This window comes from Podarcis liolepis (genome assembly GCF_965112155.1).
Source record: "Podarcis liolepis genome assembly, chromosome: 5".
NCBI classification, from domain to species: Eukaryota; Metazoa; Chordata; class Lepidosauria; order Squamata; family Lacertidae; genus Podarcis; species Podarcis liolepis.
Genome location: NC_139556.1, coordinates 26,348,918 through 26,373,007, shown reverse-complemented (window position 1 = coordinate 26,373,007; position 24,090 = coordinate 26,348,918). Strand labels below are relative to the sequence as shown.

The following is a 24,090-nucleotide window of genomic DNA, read 5'->3' as shown; positions in this document are numbered from 1 at the left end:
GTGAAAAACAATATAGAAAAATTACAAAATATTATAAACGGGACCAATAAACAATGCTATCATAAGTTAATCAAGCAAAACTACAGCAGCAAAAAGTAGCATTTTAAGTTTAACCAAATATGTACGTAAAAACAAGCAAAACATTTAAACTGATTAAACAACCAACGGTATCAGCAATAGTTCCCAACCCATACAGTGGTACCTCGGGTTACAGACACTTCAGTTTATAGACGCTTCAGGTTACAGACTCCGCTAACCCAGAAAAAGTACTCGGGTTAAGAACTTTGCTTCAGGATGAGAACAGAAATCACGCAGTGGCAGTGGGAGGCCCCAACAGCTAAAGTGGTACCTCAGGTTAAGAACAGTTTCAGGTTCAGAACGGACCTCCAGAACGAATTAAGTTCTTAACCCGAGGTACCACTGTATTTTACTCATGGCAACCCACTCTCTTCCTCTTTGTCTCTCATACAATGAGGGCCCCACTATGTGCCAACAGATTCTCTCTCTCTGGCTTTTGAGTAACTTAACATATTTCATCCCCAGCTGGTGTTTTGCTCCCCTTCCCAGGCCTGAGGAAACTCACAGGCCTCCAGGTCAGCAGGGCTGCCAGGTACTGACATGCACATGGTTCCCTCAGCCTACACTGAATATTCAATCTGCCTGCCTTAAGTATGCATTTGTCCCATCCACCTGCCCACCCAATGAAGAACTTAAAGCGTTATGATAGCTGACTCTCTTTTAAAAAGTAGTTCTGGTCTTTTACATCTTGGAAAATAACAGTGCTAATTTTCACAGTTGTGTCATAGATGAGGGGTCACCCAAAGCATGAAATACTTGAATGGTAAGAAATGTCTCTGAGAAGGGCTACATAATATATTCTTTTTTCCTTAAAGTTAAACAGCTCTAGAAATCAACATTGCTCTTGCTGATGCCAAATGTCTTACAGATAAGTGGCATTTGAGCTAGAAACAGCCCAAAGTCAGTAGTGGCAGACTGGTTTCTTTCCTATTTAAAATGAACAATTAGCAGAACTGTTTATATAAACAGAGAACATTTTGTTGAAACTGCTAACATTCACATGCCGATAACAAGCAAGTAGATAACCAAGTTCTTTATTTTTTGTTTACAGTGAAAATGCCTTTTTGAAAAAGGTTTAACAGTATGATCCTGTCAATTCACAATCTGAGTTAAGCTGCAGTGACTACTGAATTGTGTTCAACTTTCTGTGAGGTGAGTCGGGGGGGGGGAAGAATGTTTCAAGACTGTCACAAGATTGTGGGTAGGATTAAATCACATGCTGGCAAATTCAGGTTTCACCATTAAAGCTGATTTGGAGGACTTGTGCAGCAAACCTACTTCCAAGAATATCAGCGGCAATAAGGAAGATGACAGGAAAATGTACAGGAACGTGTAGAATAGTGTTTGCTTGGCACAGCATTGTCTAACCTGGCAAACATCAAAATGAACCCTCAATAAACAGGTTGTCTGGAAGCAATCAAACCCTTGGCTAGAATTAGATATAGAGATTGAAATATAAATGGGAATGCCTGCTTCACACCTTTTGTTGAGGTCTTACTCCTTATGGCATCAGTATCAGAAGTCAAGCTGATGACTGGCTGTGAGCCTCAGAACCTCTTCTGACACTTCAGTTGTGAATCTGGCTCACAAGACTCAGTTGGTTCAATCGGAATCGTTTTAGGAAAACTAACATCAGGGGGTTTGTGGGGAGGGGTTAGAAAATATTTTCAAAACAGTATATAAATATTAATTTTATGGTAATTTTGGTTACAGATAGGTAGCCGTGTTGGTCTGCCATAGTCAAAATAAAAAAATTCCTTCCAGTAGCACCTTAAAGACCAACTAAGTTAGTTCTTGGTATGAGCTTTCGTGTGCATGCACACTTCTTCAGATACACTTCAGATAACATGGTAAATTTGGTTATAGATTTACTTTTGAGTTCTTCTATGAAGTTGTAACTTACTTTGGGTCCATCCTGTGAGGAAAATCAGGCTATAATCAAGTAAATAAATATGCTGTCCCTACATACAGGCAACTTCACCTTTAAGCATGTTCAATATGTGTGCAGCTCCTCATATGCACATTGCATAACCCAGAAGTGACCCAAAAACATCACAAAAACGGGTGTGGGCAGAATGGGGTGTTTGCAGGCTTTTTCAATGGTGTTTCAAATATATGTGATTTCACTTAAATGTATGGTGTCCTGGAAAGTAACCCCTATGTAAATTGGGAGTTGCCTGTATTCACTTTAAAGTGAGCCATCCTGTTCAATGAAGCTTATTGTCAATTAAAATTGTAGAAAATTAGCTACATATCAAGCTAACTTTTAAAATATTGTTCAGAACTATTAATGCAGACAATTCCAACTTTATTCCTTGTATTCCATAGATTTGCCTCACATTTAAATGCGAGTGAGTACTTTAAGCTACCATTCTAGGGGAAGCTCAATTACATTCTGCATGGATTTTTTCATAAGTAAGTTGTTACAGAAAGACTGAAACAAAACACCTGTTCATTTGAAGAAGATCTCAGAGGTCAATAGCTAGTGAGACTTTCCACCCACATTTGGAATTCAGCAAAAAGAAAAACTAAGCAAGTAAATGCAGATTACAGTGTTACAAAATCTGTCAAGAAAGTACAGTGGTACCTTGGGATACAGATGCTTCAGGTTACAGACGCTTCAGGTTACAGACTCTGCTAACCCAGAAACAGTACCTCAGGTTAAGAACTTTGCTTCAGGATGAGAACATAAATTGCACGGTGGTGGTGCAACGGCAGCAGCGGGAGTCCCTATTAGCCAAAGTGGTACCTCAGGTTAAGAACAGTTTCAGGTTAAGAACGGACCTTCGGAACAAATTAAGTTCTTAACCCGAGATACCACTGTACTTGCCTCAGGGAACATTTAGCCTCATACTGTATTCTTGGGGTCCACTCTGTTCTCTAGATAGTGGTGTTGGAGCCAGTGTATTTTGCTCTACAAGCAATTTATTTGTATGTAGCTGGCCCCATAAAAAAACTGGTGCCACTAAGCAGTAAATGCTTCCCAAGGGAGGAGCCTGTGCACATAAGCTTAGCAGTACATACAGATATGGATGTTTATGTGATGTGTTCACACATGCTGCATAGGAAATAAAAAGATGTAACATCTCTTAAAATTTGAAAATAATTTTTTGTTAGAGCAAAATATTTTATGACCCCAAGTACAGCAACCGGCTTGACATTCAAAATGCTGTAATCCTTATCCATTGTTTGTTCCCAAAACACATCTGGGCACAACTCTGTCCCAAATCTATCTTGAGTAGAAAGCACTTCCATTGCGTAAGTTGACTATGCATTACACTTTAACCAAGAGCACTTGACATTGTATAACCGTAAATATTTCTGATTGTACCAAAGATGTCTATTCACATTTTAGATCAAGTGTTCCACATCACTGAATTCTTGGAAATGCAAAACTGTTTCTTCCTGACCAGTTTCCTGTGAGTCACTAATATACCTTTGCAGGAAACTAAAGCAGAAACTGTTGTAATAACATATGATTTCAAAGGGGTAATTATAAATTTGGGTTGTGTAGTCTTATTTCAGGTGAGGGGAGTGAGAGACAGGTTATGGTGTGTTTGTGATGCCCATGATAGTTTCTCCAGTTTGCAAATGTGCCGATGGGTCCAAAAATGTCAGTGGCTGAAAAGGTTGGTATCCCCTGATCTGAGAACACCTGCAATAATTTTCAGCCATGAACTGGAATGCCCAAGGTTTTCAATTTCTGCCTTTATATTGGAAAGCCCGGGTTGTCCATATCTTCGCTACTACTTGCAAGGCACCTAATCACACCCATGATTGATGCCCAGGAATAAAAGTGTATATATATGGCATAACTATATGGTGGAAACAGAATTGCAGTTGACCCTTGAAGAGCAGGATTGGATGACCTTGTGGTACAAGACAAACATCAATCTATGTTGGCAAATGTGAGGGAGGTATTAGCATGTTAATGGTACCTGACAGCAAATTGGATGGCTCATATGTCATTGAGCTCCTTCCTCATGTGCTGGAGGGACTGCCAGGATATTGGCACTTACTGGCACATGTGGTGGGACTGTTGTTTGGCTGGGAGTAGAAACAGGTTAGGAGAAATCAATCATTTTGGAGACTGAATCACGTGTCCTCTTTCCACCTCACTTGCTTTCCCCCCCGGAATGCAAATTTAAATAACGCCTTGAGTAGTTTCTCTTGTCCTCAAATTGTGATTTTAAACATGTGAGTTGTGCTCATACTACATTTTCATTCTAGCTGTTCTTCTGTGTACAACAGTAAGTGTTATATAAGTAACCTCTAACAGCCAGTTAGGCCTCCCTAAGTTTAGCCTAACTCTGCATAGAATTAGGCTGATAATTGTTTTGCTAAGAAGTAACTATAACATTGTTCTCTAATTTGGTCTTTGAAGTGATGAAAGATAATTTGCTAGACAAAATAGAACCCCACACAGATTCTCGTGTGTGTGTGTGTGTGTGTGTGTGTGTGAGAGAGAGAGAGAGAGAGAGAGAGAGAGAAATGGTATAGCAGTGTTTTGTGTCAAAAGACTTTCTATCTTATTATGTTGCTTGTGCAAGCCCTTTATTTCTTTCATGGCTTCTAATTGTGTAGTAAGAGCCGTTACAACAATCAGTTGCAGCTCGTAGCAAAGCTCAAACTTGCTGATGCAGTTAGTCACATTTTAAGAGATCATTGACCCATCAGTAAGACTCTGACCACCACAGAGATAAAAAGCTAATGTTCTATTGGCCACTTATAGTGGAACAGATTAAGAAATGGTGTAATAATTAACAAAGGTAATGGAAATGTGCCTTTTAGTTCTAACCAGTATATGTCAGTTGCAGGTTTTATCTCTCTTTTTTACTTTAGTACAGCATCTAAATGTAATATAAAAAACTGATTGCCATATGTCACTAGAGAAATGCAGGGCAATTGACATTTATTAACAGCCTTACTGTAGCATTCTCTTCTTCCATAATTTTAAAATTGTTCTCCCATATTCTTCTGTGTATTAGATATTAAAAGCAAATGAAAGGTGAAATGTGTTTAAGGCTTTACAAGCATTTGAGCAAATAATTTTAGGATTGCTGCATAAATAATTTCTGTCATAAAAACGCATTTTTGAGATAAAGTAACTTGCATTGTTTCTGGCTTGGCTATATATTGGGGTTTATACCAAAAGGCAGCTTAGGCTGTGCTTGTTGCAGGTGATTCGATGGATATCGGCTGATTTCAGCTGAGGGTGTGGGCAAGGTGCTTGACTGGGTCTGTGCCATGATGTGCCTGCTTGACACTTGTCCTTTCTGATTTTATAACAAGGGTCAATGAATGCCTCATAAGCCTCCATGAGATGAAACACAAAGCATTGCTTAGCATTATGGGAATGAGCCTCTGTGAGCCTCAAGCTCATACGCACCTCCCTTCTCTTTCTTCCTCCTGCATGGCCACAAGTTCAAGCATTGTTTCCTGTTTTAAATTAACTATGGTTTATTATGTCTTGTGGTTTAATGTTACTTCTAAACTCAACTGTTCGTGCTAATCTGAAAGAGTGAGTACTTGCAGGTCTGAACAAAAACCAACTATTGTTCCTTCTAATCTAGGCAATTATAGTGCAGTTTCAAATTTATCATCTTTGGGGCAAGATGCTCAGGTGGATCAACAGTCCAACAATCCAACAGTCTCTTGGATGAATCCAGTTATTTGGATTCAGGTATACGGTGGTACCTTGCTTCTTGAACGGCTTAATTGTTGAACAAATCAGCTCCCGAATGCCGCAAACCCGGAAGTAAGTGTTCTGGTCTGCAAATGTTTTTCGGAAGCTAAATGTCCAACCCGGCTTCCGCTTGAGTGCAAGAAACTCCTGCAGCCAATTAGAAGCCGCACCTTGGTTTTCGAATGATTTTGGGAGTTGAACGGACTCCCAGAACAGATTAAGTTTGAGAACCAAGGTACCACTGTACACACTTAGTTCTGCTGTGGTCACCTAGTTTAAAAGCATAGCATTAGATGCAAGATTGTATCCCCAGATTGTAAACATTTAATTCCAAAGCAACAGTTTTTCTTTTTATTATTGTATAGATTTAGCTACAGTCTTTGTGTAGAAGATGCAAAGCTATAAATAATGTAAAGTTCCCCTCTGATTATACAAAATCTCATTTAAAGTAGACATGGCTTGGGAGTGGGTGAATTTTTTGTAGCCTGCTTCTACATAGCAAGAATTGCATGAACCTCAGCCCAGGTAGCTAATGTGAGAGAGAGCCCCACAATCTTGGCCTTCATATTCAGAGATTGCAGTCTGAATGAACATCTGTCAGCAGTGATTTGGAGTGCTGCCATTGAAGAAGGTTGTTCCCATCTGTGGTATCAACCTCTAGGAATGCTGAGTGAAACCAGTGTTGTTCTTTCTCCCCCTTTCCTGTTCCTCCATTGAAAAGGTTTGTTTTTTAAAAAATTAAATCAAAAATTAAATTAAACCAGTGTGTTTTAATGAAATCTGAGATTATAATGATTTTGTCAGGTCAAGCATGGAGTGCTTTCTTTACTTAGGTGATCTTCTATTTCTGAATTGACCTTTGCAGGAACCTAATTTAGTGGGAAACATTCCCTGCTGTTTACAGAAAGTAGCTTAGTACTGTATATATCTCTCTGTGTGTAGTACAGCTCCTCCTGTTTTTGTTAGTATGCTTGAAGTAGTGCCTCAATATAGTGATAACCCTACTATGTGGGGAAAATGCTTTTCTCCCAGAATCAAGCACAATACAGCTTCTCCAGAGTTTTTACTGCTCTAGAGGCTCTATCTCAAATTTTTTGTAGTATTTTGTTTCCTACTTTCAGGAAGTTCTTCAAGGTAGGAGGAATGAGCAAAGAATTGAAGTGCTATATATACTAATAGTATTCTCAGGTACTGAGTTATGATGGCTATGTAATCTAAATGGTGCCACTGAGAAGAAGGTATCAGCATGTTTAGAGGAACCCCTAGGTTTGTAGGGGAAAGCTTTAGGAACAACCCCCCTCTGCCACCCAGCAGCCATAGGAGGCTACATGTATGTTGTCTGGGAGGCCAAAAGCAAGAGGAGATCATAGAATCATACAATTGTAAAGTTGGATGAGGAATTGAATGGGGAATCCCAAAAGGAGACATTGTTGGATGACTAGAACGCTGAATAGTAGTACTACACACTGCAACATTTTGTTGCAGTTCCCACTTGTATATTTTACTTTCTCTTTATGGGTAAGACAAAGCAGAGGTTGGATGGCTATCTGTCATGTATGATGTAGTTGCAATTCCTGCATTGCAGGCATTTGGATAGATAGACACTTGGGATCCCTTCCAACCGTAATTCATTGTATATTTAAACTCTTGTACTGATATTACTTCTATATGGCTATTGGTTTTAAATGTTTAAATGGATTGATTTTTTTTTTTTACCTATGTGTACACTGCCCTATGGGAAGAAGGGCTGGATAAAATTATAACAAAAGTAAGTTAAATGTAATATACTAATGAACAAATGGGGCAAGTGGTCTCAAACCTATGCTCTGTGGGGTTGACCTAAACAAATTATTTACTCTTGCCATTCCTCTGTCACTTTTGAACTCTACAACTCAGAGATAGCAAACTCCATCCTGTTGATAGTAGGCCAGTGCCTAAAGTTTCATCATTACTTTTGTCAAACACTGCATGACCTTTAATCTCTACTTTGGCACTGCTGTTTCCAGCAGTATTGCATCTTTCTCAGAGTTTGTGGTTCATGATGACCTTGGCTGATCTTTTTCTTTTACCAGACCTATTTAAATCCTACAGATGTTATGAAAACCTTAGCCTTGGATTAGGCAACACTGAACAGTGTTCTCAATTTCTCCTTTTTTACCTTCTGTCTACTTCATCCCTGCCATTATATTCTCTTTATAAATTACTTATAAATACTGGGTTATTGTTTCCGCTGGATGTGATCAACCCACTGTGCTGTTGAACTTGGAACAGTTGCTCATCCACAAGATCCACAAGATCCATGAAGCGACAATAAATACAGTGGTGCCCCGCAAGACGAAATTAATTCGTTCCGCAATTTTTGTTGTCTAGCGAATTTTTCGTCTTGCGAAGCACGAAATCCCATAGGAATGCATTGAAAATCAATTAATGCATTCCTATGGTCAAAAAAAGTCCAAACAAAGCCAAATTTGGTACAACAACAGTTTATTAACTGCTCTTTAAAGTCACACATACTGTAAAGAGCAGTTCAAAAATTTAAGGGAAAATAAATTAACTTTATAAACAAAACATGTCTTTGTTTTTAGTCAAAGAAAAAAAGTCACGAGACGTTTTCGTCTTGCGAAGCAAGCCCATAGGGGAAATTCGTCTTGCGAGGCAAATCGCGAACGGAAAAACCTTTCGTCTAGCGAGTTTTTTGTCTTGCGAGGCATTCGTCTTGCGGGGCACCACTGTACTTTGTTCCTAAAGTACCCATTCCCAATTGATCCTGCCCACTGCATCTCACATTCCTCTTTCACTTTTGGTGTGTCCCTTTGTTCTGATTCTTCCTAAACTGAACTGCTTTGGCTGATTTTTGGCTTTGATCCTGGGTTATAAATTGGTATTATTATAATGAGGCTATTATTGGACTGTAATTGAAATCTAATAAAAAAAAAATTCATAAAAAAGGAATCTCAGTTTTAGATTCCACTTGAAATAAAACACTTGTCCATACTAGGGCAGACAGTAAATAAATAAATATGTTAGGGTATGTTTAATATTGCTCCAGAACTGGATTAATTATAAAATGTCTGTATATATATATATGCCTCATACAGTCGTGCTACAATGTAGAGTCTACTCATAGTTTTCTAAGGATTTGGTGACCTCTGATAGGCAACTAAGAATATGGATTAAATATTTTCTGATAAAATGAGAGGCAAATGTTTCTTATTGTAACCTACTCTGAGTTCCTCTTTAAGAAGGAAAATAGAATATAAATAATTGTTTTATGTGTTAAGTAATAAATGCTTAAGAATTTTATTGAGCGTTGTGCTTGTTTTTTAAAAATATTTTACAGAAGATCAAAAATCTGGAATACGTATTGGAGATCTTGGGCTCCTGATTTCAAGTGGAAGCATTCATGATTGTGCATGTTTCGCCATCACTTAAAAAAAATAAAATGCCAGATGTGAGCAGAAGCTGATGTCCAAAGTGCCAAGTAGCAGTGAACATCCAGATTTGAATAATATGAAAATCATAATATTTCAGCATAGAAATATGACTGAAAAATTTCATTGGTGATGTTGTCATCTTGTCTTCATGCATTTTAATAAACCTGGATATTTAACTAAAAGTTAACAAACACAGCTAAGTTTTAGAGACAATTGTACTGTATCCCTTAAGAAGTCTGATGCTGTTGAAGCATGTTTCCCAGCTTCACTGTGACTCTTCGCTAGGGACCAAAATTAATAAGGAACATCCCATAAAAGTCACATGGGTAGAACTGGCTGTTGGACACCATAGTGTTCTGGGCTCTTTAAAACACAAACTACCATTATTAAGTCTTTCAGTTATATGATACACCTCAGTTTGTAATGTTTTATTAGGGATACTTAGCCAACTTCCAAAATCAGTAGGATGGAATTTTTTATTTGGGTAATGTGTATGAAATATTAATATTGCTAACCTTTAATGAATTGTTTGAAAAATGAAGAGTGATTATAAGTCACATTTTAAGCACTGTGTGTTAAATGAACTATTATATTAAAATTTTCTTCATAATCAAAAAGCTGAAAGAACAGCATGTCTGCAGCACCTCAAATTCATATTTTCTTTGGTGCACCTAGCCTCCCAGCCTCATTAAAGACTTCTAAAGAAGAGAGGTTTTCAGCATCTACTGCTGAAAAATGGCAGAAACTCTATTTTTCATTACCTAAGGACACTTTTAAACTTTGTACTAGAAAATGTATGTTTCTTGAACATGTAGATCATCGGACACTGAATGATACAGAATTGACTGCTCAGTCCAAAGATCACTTCCCCCCAGATGGTGGGAAAGAATATGGGCTGACTGATGTTATTTTGACAGACTGTGGAGCTGGTGCTGGAAGAGTAAAATTACTCAGCAATGAAGCTAAGCACCTTCCATATCAGCAGCTTCTCACATATATAAAAACAGGTGAACCAAGCAAGCAATCTGAAGATGCTGAAGAAGGTACCAGTAAGATGCATAACCTTACTATTCCTCCCTTGGCTTCTAGTACCGAAAAGTTTAGCAGAGGTCTGGAGTCTATAGGACAGGATGAGAAACCATCAGATGTTCCGTGTGCTCATTACCAGCTCTTGAATCAATACTTGGAGGGATGTTTCCCACAAGTAATGAAACAATCAAAGACTGGAAAACCACTAAATGTGTGTTCAAATCTTCCAGTTTCAACAGACACTGAATTCCTTAGTATTCTGACTTCAAGCCAAGTTGCTCTGCTTTCAGGACGGCATGCTGTAGGACAAAATGAAACACAAAGCAAATCTACAAAGGCGAGTGGAGCAGAATTGGATGGACTTTGTAGGGAAGATGAAGCATCCACAGAACTGCATATTCAGTTAAATGAAAATGGTGGTTTGTGTGCAAATATCACTGATACAGATAGCTCTCTTGAACTGTTTGACTTTGATAGTACCATGAAAAGCAACTCGTATTTGAGAGAAAATAGCTTCCAAGAAAATGCTGATATGCCTACAGACCATTTGTGTTCATCTGATGATAAACCTAAAAAAGAGGTACATTATATTGAACCGTGGAAGAAAGGAATATTGTGTTCTCAAGTCAGCCACTCTACTAAAAGATCTCAAACATCTGAAGATATTTCACCGGCAACTTACATTACACTTGGAGACCAACAGCAATCAAAGAAAGCCAAATTGATTTGTTCTCCAGTTTGTGCAGTTCCACAAATAGAGCAACTAAGAATTTCAGGGTTTAAGAAAGTTTTGAAACACCCATCCCTGCTTAAAGACTGTTTATGCAAAGGTCAGAAGTACACCGTCTTGGTCACAGTTCTACATCCTTGCCATATTAAAGAAATACAAACAAAGCCAGGATCTAAATTGTCCTCAAGAGTCCCCCTAGCCACAGTCGTAGTTTTTGATCAGTCTGAAGTACAACGAAAGATTGCATTGTGGAGAGCAGCAGCATTTTGGTCACTTACAATGTTTCCTGGCGATATCATACTATTCACAGGTGAGGGTTAAAATGGCACTTATCAGTTCATTTATGACAATTTCCATAGGAAGTATTTTAGATAGTGAACTGGTCGATGGTATATGCCTTTTTGCTGAGTCTTGGGTACAATGTTAAGTGTCTCCTGAAACACATTCCCTATTGTAAGCACATTTATAAAAATTACACTACAGCTATAGAGATGTGGTAGAGGAGTTGCTCTCCAGCCCCACCCTACAATTAATGCTTCCTAGCTATTAGGAACATCCAAGAAACCTCTATCAAACAATATCATGACAATGCATAATCTATTTCCCTCCGTTCCCCGCATTTGTTTTTAATACTGCCTCAATTCAAGGCAGCAACTGAATTGGAGCACAATTAAATAAGGGATTTTTCTTTTCTCAACATGCATCTGTTCAGTTTGGATGATCAGAAACAACCTTTGCACTCACTTCTCCTCTCACATGTGGCATCACTGTCAGTTTGCAGCTTAACGATAAGCATGATTTGCTGTTGCACTGGAATTGAAAAGCATTTAGTGTTTGCCCTCCAAAGTCAGGGTTTGAAGTGAGTTTCTGATTTTTGTTGGGAGATCAAGTGCTGATCAGTGTTTGCCACAATGATGGAGGAGAAAGAAAACAGTTGGTGGCTCAATTCATAAAAACATGGATTGGAGTCTTGGCAAAACTCTTATGCTATCTCCAAAGACTCAACTTTGAAAAATCATTCTTTTTTCCCATCAGAACTGTATTTACTGCCGCCCTAACAGAAACTGGCAGTTGTGAAGGGTTCTCCACAATGCGTTTTGAAGCCAAAATTTGGATTCAAAGCTGGACTTTTAATATTCCCATATCTTTGCCCAATTCAGACAGACTAAATATATAAAAAGTCATGCAAAGCTTGAACAACTTGGTGGTGGCTTTCAGTTTTTGAACAGGGGCTAGTCCAGTTTGTAGATTTGAAGTGGGATATGTCTGTGTCATCGTCCGTCCCCCGGAGACCTGGACTGAGGTGTCTTCTCTTCATTGCAGATCTGATTATAAATGAAAATCGCTGGAATGGGGAAATATTGCTGCAGTCAACGTTCACTAGTCGGTTACTGAATCTTGGAAGCTGCTCGACTATTAATCAAAACAAATGTGAGCTTTAATACTTTGCATACAGTGAATTCTTGTCCCAATTCATGATTTCCTTAATAATTTAAATCTAGTATTTCCCAAACTTTCTTGAAATGGTTGCATAATATCTGTCAGATGGCAGTGGTGGTTGCTCGTGAGTAACTAGGCAGGACTCAGACCTGTCTTTTACAGGTTTTATTTTAGTACAAACTATTTACAGTGCAGAGCCACAAGTTCATGTCTACCTCAATCGCTAGCAGAATCCGGGAGTGCTTGTTTCCTGGACCTCCCCCAACATAAAAGTCTCATTACGCCCAGCCATTTCCTTCCTTCTTTGCACTTTAGATTTCTGCGCAGGGTGGGTGACGGAAGGGGCATGCTTCCTTCCTGGCCGGCTTGGCCAGGAGCGGTACTGAGGCTCCCACCAGCATCCTCTGGTCCTTTCACCTCTTCCCCACTGGAGGTGGGGCTTTCCTCATCACCGGAAGAGGAACTGCTTCGCAAGATTTTCGGAGGCTCCCTGTAACACAACTGCCCCTCTGTTTCCTGCCCCTGTTCTGATGGCAGTTCCCTGACAATATCACTTCTTTTACTAAAGTTCATACCCTTCAGACAAATTTAATCCAAATATTTAATGCACGAGGAGCACTAGAATGTGTGTGGCATACCTATGGCTCAATCAAACATTTTTCTACATGAAATGTGCATGTTATACGCTTGTCCACTTACTTTCTTCCCTATCGTGCTGTCCCCAATAATACTTCTGTATCCCAATATCAACCTGAATTTCAATCTATGTTCAGACATTAGGTTCAGGGAAGGCATGGGTGCAGGTGATATGATTGAGCATCAATTTCTGTCTGCTGCTGAGAAGAGCTGAGGATGCTCTCGTAGAAAGAAATTGAACAGGGCCAATGTGATAAAAAAAAATCCTGAATAAACACACCATACTCATCAGATAAATGATGCCTTTTTTAAACACATGAATCACAGTGACAGCATTCACACATCATGGTAAACCACATGGCAGATGTGCAGAAGGCTCTTTCATTCCTTTCCTCTAGCCAGCAGTAGCAGCAAACCATGATCCCTGGAGAATCATGATTTGTTCCACAGCAAACAAGCCATGGTGTTATCAAGGTTTGTGTTTGGTTTACTAATCAAGGTTTGTTTGGATGAAACAAGCTATGGTATAAGCTTGGATACAACAACATGGATTGTTGCTCCCACTGGTTAGTGGAGAGGAACAAAACTATGTTTTACCCTGATGTACAAATTGTGCCTTTATGAGTGCCTTCTGAGTGGTATTAAACTAAGTTTTACTCAGTAGAGCCGCTGAAATTCACGAACATGACTAAGGTCTATTAATTTCAATGGGCTTACCCTGAGTAAAACTTAGTTAACTATCACTTCTGAGATTGTATTTGCATTGAATATATATCTTTTACATTTATTTCTAACTGCTTAGAAGCTTATTTTGGCATTAAGTAGTACATAATTTTTAAATTATTATTTCTGAATTAAGTTAAGAACATTGCTAGTTATGCTTGCAAGTGATATTTTGGTCTGGGATTACCATAGGTGAAACATACAGCCCTGCTGCCCAAAAATTAGAGATATTTTAAATTTTTTATATATGTTCTTTTCTAGTCTCGCATATAGTGGATGTTAATATTCTCCAGGATTTGCTGGCATATGTTTCTTCCAAGCAAGCCTATCTTCAAGCTCTCCCCCAAAGGCAGACCCAGACTTTGAACAATATACAACATATTCAACTAGATCAGCTCAAACCAGATAGATTGGTGCACACAATAGTGAAAATTATCAACATCACTGTGCTATCAGGTGAGTTGACTTTTTAATCCTATATTTCACTGGGGCTGTATCTTAAGATTGAAAAGAATAAGGTGGACATGGCAGTTCCCTAGCTACAGATTTAAAAAACCTAAGAGTAGACCTTGAAAAGATACCTCCCTCCGACTTACCTGTCTGAGAGAAAACAGCCACTAAGCATGTTAATGCAAATATTTGAAAGGAAGCTTTTATGTCCAGGATGCAGAGTACTATATGGCTTATTCTATGTGCCCAAAGACTTGTTTTTAAAAAACATCCCTTCATGTTCCACATGGTAATCCCTTTTCAAAACCAAGGGGACTTTCAAAGTATATAGTTTGTGCTCTGGCATGGAGATCTGCTGTTCAAAGGGGGAAGGTCAAAACCAAAAGTAGTTCATTGTCTTGTAGTCTAAAACAGCATATAAATACAATATATTTGATGGGGCCAGGTCACTCAATGTTTGGGAAAAGATTTTCAGGAAATGTTGATCAACCATTAACTTGTACCATTTCCTAATTGTGGTTCATAATAGTTTCTGAAAATATGATTGTTTAATATGGTGTAGTTAACCAGGTTTCACCTGGTGCACGTTCAGCTGAATTGTTAGTTTTCCCCTCTTGCATATAATTTTAGGTGTCAAAATTCTGCTTGACTTAACATCAGCACCCTCAACTACTCCCCCCTCAACTTCTATATAAATCATGTTTGTGTTTGCAATATTTTATCTTTAGAATCTACATACAGTTACAAAGGAGAAACAAAAAGAAAAATTATTTTAACAGTGGAACAGATGAAGGACCAGCATTATGGCTTGGTGTTATGGGGGGCTCTATCGGCTCACTGTCCTCAGCTTCAAAGGAAAAGAGGTAAAAAGTCACTACTTGGTTTAATGCAATATTTGTGGAATTCTTTGTGTAATCCATTGACATAGGGCAACAGAAGGGAGCAAACAGTATGTTATCATTTTACCCTAATCTCCTTTTTGTTTGAAATGGCTATCTCATACTGTATAATACAAATGCCTGTTAAATATATGGCTGATTTCTTACTTCTGAAATAGCAATATCAATCACTTTTGCAACTGTTTCAGTTTGTTTCCAAATAGTTACTAGCTAGTTAAGGCTTTTGTGTTAAGCAACACAAATTCACACAGTAGTCTTGACTTACGTTAGAACTAGCAAACTGCCTATCGTTATGTGATATATGTCCATGTATATTGCAGGGTCATCTTGTGTGTCCCTGTGCAAAAATATTAAGATTTCTGCTCTTTAAACAACTGCAGGTAGCTGACTGCTTTTTATAGCATTTATTTCAAGCTCTGCTTTGTTAAATTAAGGCAAAGAAATCTAGCATTGTGCCCTTCTTTGTCATTCAACCTTGCAATTTAGTCTACAGTTAGTTTTGTGAGTAATTTGAAATTTCAAACAATTTGTGTTTAATCATTAAAGGACTATATCTGGAAGGTAAGATAAGACTTGTGTTCTTAACTGTCCAAATATCTATCTCTGTTGAAAAATCCTAAATGTTCCTATCAAGACTACCAGGATCAGGAGTTTACTTCATGCCAACCAGGGCTGTAGGTCATGACAACTGAGCATTATGACTAACTCACCATAGAGCAGCATGTGGTGGTCATTCATAGTACTACTGAGCATAGGAAAATAGATCAGCATACAGAGGTCATTTCTGTTGGAAATCAAAGTATTTACAAGCCATTATTTCATTATAAATATATTAAGTATGTGAGAGTGTAATCTTGAGCACGTTCCTCAGAAGATACAGTAACATTTATTCTGAATATAAAGAAGTGTTCATATGTATTGAAATTGAAATACCACTATCTTTTGTTGCAAGGATTGTAAAGAGATGTTGGGCAGCAGTTTTGGTCATGATCTGTAAGCCAGGAAATTGAAATCTCTTCCCAGCTATGAGTACACTAGGAGACCTTTAGCGGTTGCCTTCTCTCAGCTTGATTGTAATGAAATATTCATCCAATAGGAGCAAGCCCAAACCATGCAATACGTGACCTGTGTGGGAATTGACCATATGTTGTGTGTCTATGTCATTGTCATAGCTGTCAACTTTTTCCTTTTTTTAAGGGAAATTCCCTTATTCCGAATAGGATTCTTCTCAAGAAAAGGGAAAAGCTATGGTGATGGGTAGGCAAACTAAAGCCCAGAACCGGCCCTATCACCTTTTAAATCCAGCCCGTGGACGGTCCGGGAATCAGCATGTTTTTACATGAGTAGAATGAATGCTTTTATTTAAAATGCATCTCTGGGTTATTTGTGGGGCATAGGAATTCGTTCATTATTATTATTTTCAAAATATAGTCCGGCCCCCTGCTGAAAAAGTTTGCTGACCCCTGGTCTATGTGATTTGGATTCTAAAGGCATTGGCCCTGTGCAAACTTTCATTGGCTGAGGAACCTGTGGCCCTCCAGATGTTGCTTGACTACAGCTCCTAGCATCCCTGTCATTGGCCGTGCTGGCTGGGACTGATGCAAGTTAGGGTCTAGCAGCATCTGGAGGGCCACAGCTTCTCCACCCCTGCTTTACATTCATACATGGGACAGATGCATTTGGTGAGTAGGATGGGTTGGTCCTGATGTGACTTCCTCCACCACTCATAGCATCTCCCAAGCAAGATGTTTGTGTAAACTAGGCAAATTTATCTGGTTTGTAAACACTCAAAATGCTATCTATTTATTTTTTGCACACAGCATTGAAGGTATTCCTCTTTTTCATCATCTCTGAAAGTGCACTATTCCATCCAAAGTTTTCTGTGGCTATGAACAAGGAATTAGAATCTAAAATTCTAAGTGGGGTTATTCTTTTCTTCTTAGACCACATATGGGAATTCAAATACCTATTTGTAAAACACAGTCCTATCTCTGGTGAACTCGAATTGCATACAACACCATGGACATCTTTGGAGTGCCTCTTCGATGATGATAGAAGAGCTATTGAGTTCAAAGAGAAGTTTCAGAAGGATGTCAGATCACTGATGGGTATAACTACTCTTGCTGCACTTCTGGAGGGGAAATGTTCTGGTGAGATTTTCATTCTTTTTTCTTCCCTCTTTTTAAGGGAGTGGGATTCTCTTGCTCCTTTATTAAATTGTACTGAAGAGCTTTGAGAGGGCAAATGACAGCAATTAAAAATTAAAAAGGAGCACACAATGCCAAGTATCTAATTAAATTAGAGTTGTCCCACATCTGTGCAGTCCTGGTGATTGAATGCCAACCCAAAGGGAAATATGTTTAATGCTCTTTCAAGAAGTATATGGACCATTAGGAAAAGAGAACTCCAAGTGTCACTCCCTGTGTCCTTGTTGGTCTAATTTGGTTCAGTGAAGAAGAGCTGTTTAGGCTGCAATCTAACACACCTTAAAAACAATCCAATTGAACTCAGTGGGGTTTACTGTAGACTAAGATTAAGATTAGAATAAGATTAAAATTAGTTTACATGATAGTTCAAGTAGCTACCATTATTCAGTTGGCAATAATGATTTACCTGTTTTCTTGGCAGCAGAAGAGACTAAACAACTCCTTTATGTTTCCGTAGGAATGATCCAAGTGAAAGCCTGCATCTCAGAGTTGAAGTTTGCTGTTGCCTCTTCTCCACATGGACAACTTGTCTTTGATTATAAAACTTCACTGCAGCAGATATTTGCTTCTCTTACTCAGATCACCTATGCGGGCTGTGCAAAATGTGGACTTGAACTACAGATAGATGATAACAAGATCTACAGACAGTGTGTTAGCTGCTTACCCTCTAATAAAGTGAAGATATTCTACAGGTAAAAAAGTGTGTATATAATGAATATATGAATGAATGTGTGAGAGTGAATGAGAATGACTTTACGGTAGCTGCCATGTTAACATATGAATCTGGCCCGCAGGAGTATTATTGTAAAAGGGGATATGTTTTATTTATACTTCTACATTCTATCCATAACATTGTTTTAAAGGGAATCAGTCCAGTCTGGTGAAATGCTCCCAGGGTCAGATTGAGTCAATTACATTCACTAGGCTTGTGGTTTTCTGTCACCCTACTCTTACTGCTTTGGTATGAATGGGTAGTAGAAAAACTGATACTTTGTGTGAGTTTTTCACAGAGGGTTGAAGGGTAAGTAGATTCTTCTGGTAGATGAAGACAAATCCTACGGAAGGGCAAATGTACAGCTGTGTGCCTTGGCATCCCTATCCTGTTGCAGCCCATAGCAATGGGCACCTTGTGGAGGAGCCAAGTGTCTCACACCCCTTTCTGGGAATTACGAGATTAGCAGGCCAGGTTATAAATTCAACCTTTTAATATAAGCGTTGTTTACACCATTTAAATATTGAACGTGTTTATGGTGTACAAACCCGAAAGACCATCAAGTTCCCATTTAAAGTATTAGTTTAGTTTTTATGTCCTTCCATATACCAAGCAAACAATGTTGTGGTGCAACAGGATAAAAACACCTCAGTCTAACAGAAACTGTGTTTGGTCAGTGTTACAGAACTAAGTGTTAATGCATATCTTTGTATAAATTACTATTACTTCATTACAAAGTGTGATCTTTGGGTTGTATCAGCCAAAGTCCATCCCAGTCACACAAGGACTTCAGCTTGTGCAACAGAACTTCCCCTTCCACTCCTCTCTTCCGAAGGGAACCCCCAAGAACAGCTTTGGTATACATGCAGGGGGAGGAGTGGGGAAGTTCCATTGCACAGGCAGAAACAGGATATACAAACAGGATGATTTCATTGGATAGAAATCTCTATTTTTATCTATCTGTTTTGGTGATTCCCATGGTAATAAAAGTTGCTGACAGAGCTTGAGGCTGAAGTCCAAAAGGTTTATGGGTACCAGTGTAACACAGAGACCCCTGGAAAACTGTTGGAGCAGCAATTCATTAAAAACTAGAAACAGCATCATGTTTTAAGAAGCCAATTACCTTGCTGAAATAATTCAGCAACTTCTGTGGGAAGAGAAACCTGACAACAAACACTAGGTGGCAGTAGTGGATAGTTTATGCAGGTGGGAAACCCCCGCCCCACAAAATCCACAGATGCATCTGACTTTATTATATATAGCAATAGCTGATGTTTGAGGTGGTCTCTTTCAGAAATGTTAAGGGCTTTGTAGCAACTCTGCAGTTAGCATTCACATGGAGACAATTTACTGTAGAGAGAGGCAAATGGCAGGTTTGTCCATAGTCTTATACACCAAATTTTGTACAACATAATTTTGTACTTGTCTGCAAGAGATGTATAGAAATCCTATTGTGAAAATCCTATTTGAAAGGGTTTCTTAAATGAATTTATCACCTACCAATATTTCTTTTGCCTATTAGATTTGTTGAAAGGCAAATACTGGATCTGATTTGCATTTATGATTATGGATTCTTGTCTGGTTTAAGGAACTGCATGCAACAATTAAATTAACGTGACATTTCTCTTTCCTGGTCCACTTAATTGCTCCTTGGGTTTCTACAGCTTATTTTTAACTCTGCAGCAAGGATTGAAAATAATGGCATGGCGGGCAGTTAAGAATGTGAAAGTGTGCCTTGCATCTCTCTTTCTCTCCCTTTATGTATATTAATGTCAAGTTTCTATTTCAGGTGTGGGTATGTGAATTTACATCCTGCCTTCCGCCTCCCTCCTCCCAAAAATGGAATTTAACATATTATAATAGTTAAAATCTGATTGTTGTAGTAAAACCAAATAATAATGACATCTAAAGTTAAAGGGACCCCTGACCATAAGGTCCAGTCGTGACCGACTCTGGGGTTGCGGCGCTCATCATGCTTTATTGGCTGAGGGAGCCGGCGTACAACTTCTGGGTCATGTGGCCAGCATGACTAAGCCACTTCTGGCGAACCAGAGCAGCGCATGGAAACGCCATTTACCTTCCCGCCGGAGCGGTACCTATTTATCTACTTGCACTTTAACATGCTTTCAAACTGCTAGGTTGGCAGGAGCAGGGATCGAGCAGTGGGAGCTCACCCCATTTCAGGGATTTGAATAGCCGACCTTCTGATCGGCAAGTCCTAGACTCTGTGGTTTAATCTGCAGCGCCACCTGCATCCCAATAGTTACATCTACAAGCCTTTAATTTCCTGTAGTGGTTTTGACTTTATAAGAGCATGACGTTTGGTGAAATCTTTCCCAGTGACCTTATCAGGAACTGATAATGCTGTAGTTAGAAGCCAGTGTCCTGTGTTAATTATTTAGTATATTTCGAAATTAAGCATCTCAACCTGCTTCTCTTTGAAATTGCAATTTATTTGTAGTTGATTAAAAGTATTAGTGGGGGACTGAAATAGCTGCTCAGCTGCCAACCGATTTGGTTCACCTTAATTGCTTGCATACAGAGAGCGAACTGATTAAGCACCACCATTAGTCAAGTGTTTGGAACTTCAAAGCTGAGAACGTCCTTGACTCAAGAAGCCAAAAGTTAGATATGCTTGAGTATACTTTCCCCCCTTGAATTTATTCTGAATCACATGACCTGTTTTGAAGGGTCAGCTGCAAACATGTATTTTTTATTTATTTTAAAAAGCTTAGTCTTATTGCTCTACTTCTCCCCCCCCCCCGACTCTGCCTTTGTGGATTTGAACAACAAATGGAGGTGTTCATAAGTATAAAGGTACTCCTGCCCGTACGGGCCAGTCTTGACAGACTCTAGGGTTGTGCGGCCATCTCACTCAAGAGGCTGGGGGCCAGCGCTGTCCGGAGACACTTCCGGGTCACGTGGCCAGCGTGACAAAGCTGCATCTGGCGAGCCAGCGCAGCACACGGAAACGCCGTTTACCTTCCCGCCAGTAAGCGGTCCCTATTTATCTACTTGCACCTGGGGGTGCTTTCGAACTGCTAGGTTGGCAGGCGCTGGGACCGAGCAACGGGAGCGCACCCCGCCGCGGGGATTCGAACTGCCGACCTTTCGATTGGCAAGCCCTAGGCGCTGAGGCTTTTACCCACAGCGCCACCCGTGTCCCTGTTCATAAGTATAGAGCTTCATAAATGAGTGGTACTATTTTCTTTGGGAAATTATAAGATGTTGTCTTTAGGCACAGCCCTCTTTGACATTGGATGGTCTCCAAGATCATCATTTCAGTTTTCAGTTATAGGGTAGAGAACAAGATTCATAGCACGTTTCAGATGCCTGTCCTTTGACATTTTCAAGATTTTAACTGCACTACAGTTAAACTGTTTCATTTAAATACAGCTTAAAAAACTAACAGTATAACTGCACCGTAACCTCTCCCCCCTGTAGCCCCCAATAAGCGCTCAACTGTGTGGTTGGGGAATTCTCAAGAGCAGGCTTCCTCAACCTTGGCCCTCCAGATGTTTTTGGCCTACAACTCCCATGATCCCTAGCTAGCAGGACTGGTGGTCAGGGATGATGGGAATTGTAGTCTCAAAACATCTGGAAGGCCGAGGTTGAGGAAGCCTGCTCTAGAGCAAGGGAGTTGCAATCGATAAGCCCCCCAAACTGTATTTTATTGTGGTTAACTTATAATACCTCAGAATAACCAGATATATGTATTCCCCTCCCTATACAAGAGGCTGAGTCAAAAGAACAAAGGTATTGATTACATTTCCCCAAAGATTCTTCCAATATAGAGATCTTCTCTCTAAGCAACAATGTAGTTGAGCTTCTTCTTACGGATCCTTGTTCATCTGGAATTACAAGGGCTTGAAAATATGAACATATAATTTTGTGGCAACCTTTTGAACAGGCTTTTCTTTTTAGAAATTAAACACTGTTCTTCTTAATATGTATTTTATTATTTAAAATGCCCAAATACCTGATATTCAAGTACATGAGATCTAGAAGGAATTAGAAATTCTTCACTTAATCATAGTTTCCCCTCTTGCTCATGTCTGGAATATCCGAATAGAGTGTTGCAGTCACTCTGGCTGTAAGTATTCAGCTTCTAAAGTGTCTTATAAACATATTACCACTTTAAAATACAAGGAAAGGCTACTGAAACAATACACTAGCATATTGTGTAGAAGCAAATTTTGCCTGCTTGTTCAATCAAGGTACCTTACCGAGTCATTAAATCAAGATAATGTCATTAAATCAACTTGTCATGGATAACAGTATGCGACTGAATGTGATAATACTCTTAATTATCTTATCCTCAGGTTTAATGAAAAATTAAGCCATTAAACACAAGCACTGACAGGACACGCATTTTAAATACGCTTAATTGGTATATTGATTGTTAAACCCTATATTGATATTTTTTTTTGTTTATGTAGAGAATTATGCATAAAAACTGGTTTAATATGCTGGCTGTTTCCGTAATAAACATTGACTTGACTTGACTTAGTACTGATAGCACTTTTCCTGTTTCCTCCTTTAGACCTGCACTGATGACTGTAGAGGATGGGAAATGTGATGTGTCCGTTCAAGTGGCGTCAGAACTAATGGAGAAAATGTTCCTCAATATTCCAGCAGAGTGGCTGAACAAGGCTATAGGTAATACACTAGGAATTGCAGTGGTACCTCGTGTTACATATGCTTCAGGTTACATGCGCTTCAGGTTACAGACTCCTCTAACCCAGAAATAGTACCTCGGGTTAAGAACTTTGCTTCAGGATGAGAACAGAAATTGTGCTCTGGCGGCAGCAGGAGGCCCCATTAGCTAAAGTGGTGCTTCAGGTTAAGAACAGTTTCAGGTTAAGAACGGACCTCCGGAACGAATTAAGTACTTAACCTGAGGTACCACTGTATTTGTGTAACTGAATAAAAAAAGCAGACAAAACTTAGTGGTCAAATGTTTGCGGCTATTCAACTTCTACTTATGTGAAGTGGGAGTTCTCCCTAATGCCAGTCCTTTAAAAAAAAATCCTCATTAAACTTAAACTGGGAGAGGTTTATTCAGGTGTTTCTCCGACAGAGACATACCAACTGTTCTGGGAACTTTTTCCACCCTGGGGGCAGAGGCCTGGTTTGCATGCTCCATTAAACCGTAGTTTGCTGCTCCTGGCTCTGCCATGTGTGTGGGAAAACAAACCAGCCTGGCTTGTTGCAACATGCAAACATAGGTATCATGGATAGGTAAGTTGAGGGTTATGTGGTCTGGGAGGGTAAACTGGGCCAATGGGAATGTTACTCCGTTTTCTAAATATATTGCAGCCTGACAATCTTAGAGCCCTTATCTTGTGCTTTATCCCTGTCTCAGGCCTCTCTCCTTTGCTTTTCACAATATCTTGGCAGGCAGATATTGGCTCTAGCATGAGAAAAATGGTATAAAACAACATTTGCCTTTTGCCCCTTTGCACCCCTGCTATCTTGTTTTACTTTGGCTTGCTTTTATAACAAAAGCACACAAACCAGCTTTGGCCTTGAGGTGTGGTCACAAATGAGGAAGGAGTAAAGCACTCACAAGCACCAAACCATAGTCCAAGCAATGGTTTGATGCTATGTGTTAACCAGGCTGTAGATGACTTCGCTAAGTGAATTATTAACTACTGTTTTGCATCTTCTGAATACCATTGAACAGTATATCACCCCTTCTACTTTAGAGAACCACAGGAGAGAGGGGTGGTGCTTCTGTGAGTATTCTGCAGACATCCACTGTGCCCCCTTGTACAGTCATGGGGTTTCCTCAGTACAGTCGTACCTCGGGTTAAGTACTTAATTCGTTCCGGAAGTCCGTTCTTAACCTGAAACTGTTCTTAACCTGAAGCACCACTTTAGCTAATGGGGCCTCCTGCTGCCGCCACGCCGCCGGAGCACGATTTCTGTTCTTATCCTGAAGCAAAGTTCTTAACCTGAAGCAGTATTTCTGGGTTAGCGAAGTCTGTAACTTGAAGCGTATGTAACCTGAAGCGTATGTACCCTGAGGTGCCACTGTATTGACCAAGAATCCAATGTCAGTAG

The 24,090-nt window shown here is 39.4% G+C and overlaps 1 protein-coding gene across 6 annotated transcripts in view; it reads left to right on the top strand.

Moving 5' to 3' along the window:
* Nucleotides 1-24,090, top strand: part of SHLD2 (shieldin complex subunit 2) — a 30,902-nt gene that overhangs the window by 6,153 nt on the left and 659 nt on the right. For 4 of the 6 annotated variants that reach the window (XM_083502512.1, XM_083502511.1, XM_083502510.1 and 1 more), the window contains 8 exons: nucleotides 1,130-1,230; nucleotides 9,105-11,267; nucleotides 12,281-12,388; nucleotides 14,018-14,212; nucleotides 14,935-15,069; nucleotides 17,049-17,255; nucleotides 17,770-18,004; nucleotides 22,568-22,683. In XM_083502512.1, the coding sequence (XP_083358638.1) occupies nucleotides 9,830-11,267; nucleotides 12,281-12,388; nucleotides 14,018-14,212; nucleotides 14,935-15,069; nucleotides 17,049-17,255; nucleotides 17,770-18,004; nucleotides 22,568-22,683 (2,434 nt within the window). In that variant the 5' untranslated portion in view covers nucleotides 1,130-1,230; nucleotides 9,105-9,829. The remainder of the gene's footprint in view (nucleotides 1-1,129; nucleotides 1,231-9,104; nucleotides 11,268-12,280; nucleotides 12,389-14,017; nucleotides 14,213-14,934; nucleotides 15,070-17,048; nucleotides 17,256-17,769; nucleotides 18,005-22,567; nucleotides 22,684-24,090) is intronic. The other 2 variants (XM_083502514.1, XM_083502513.1) reach the window with 1 other exon arrangement.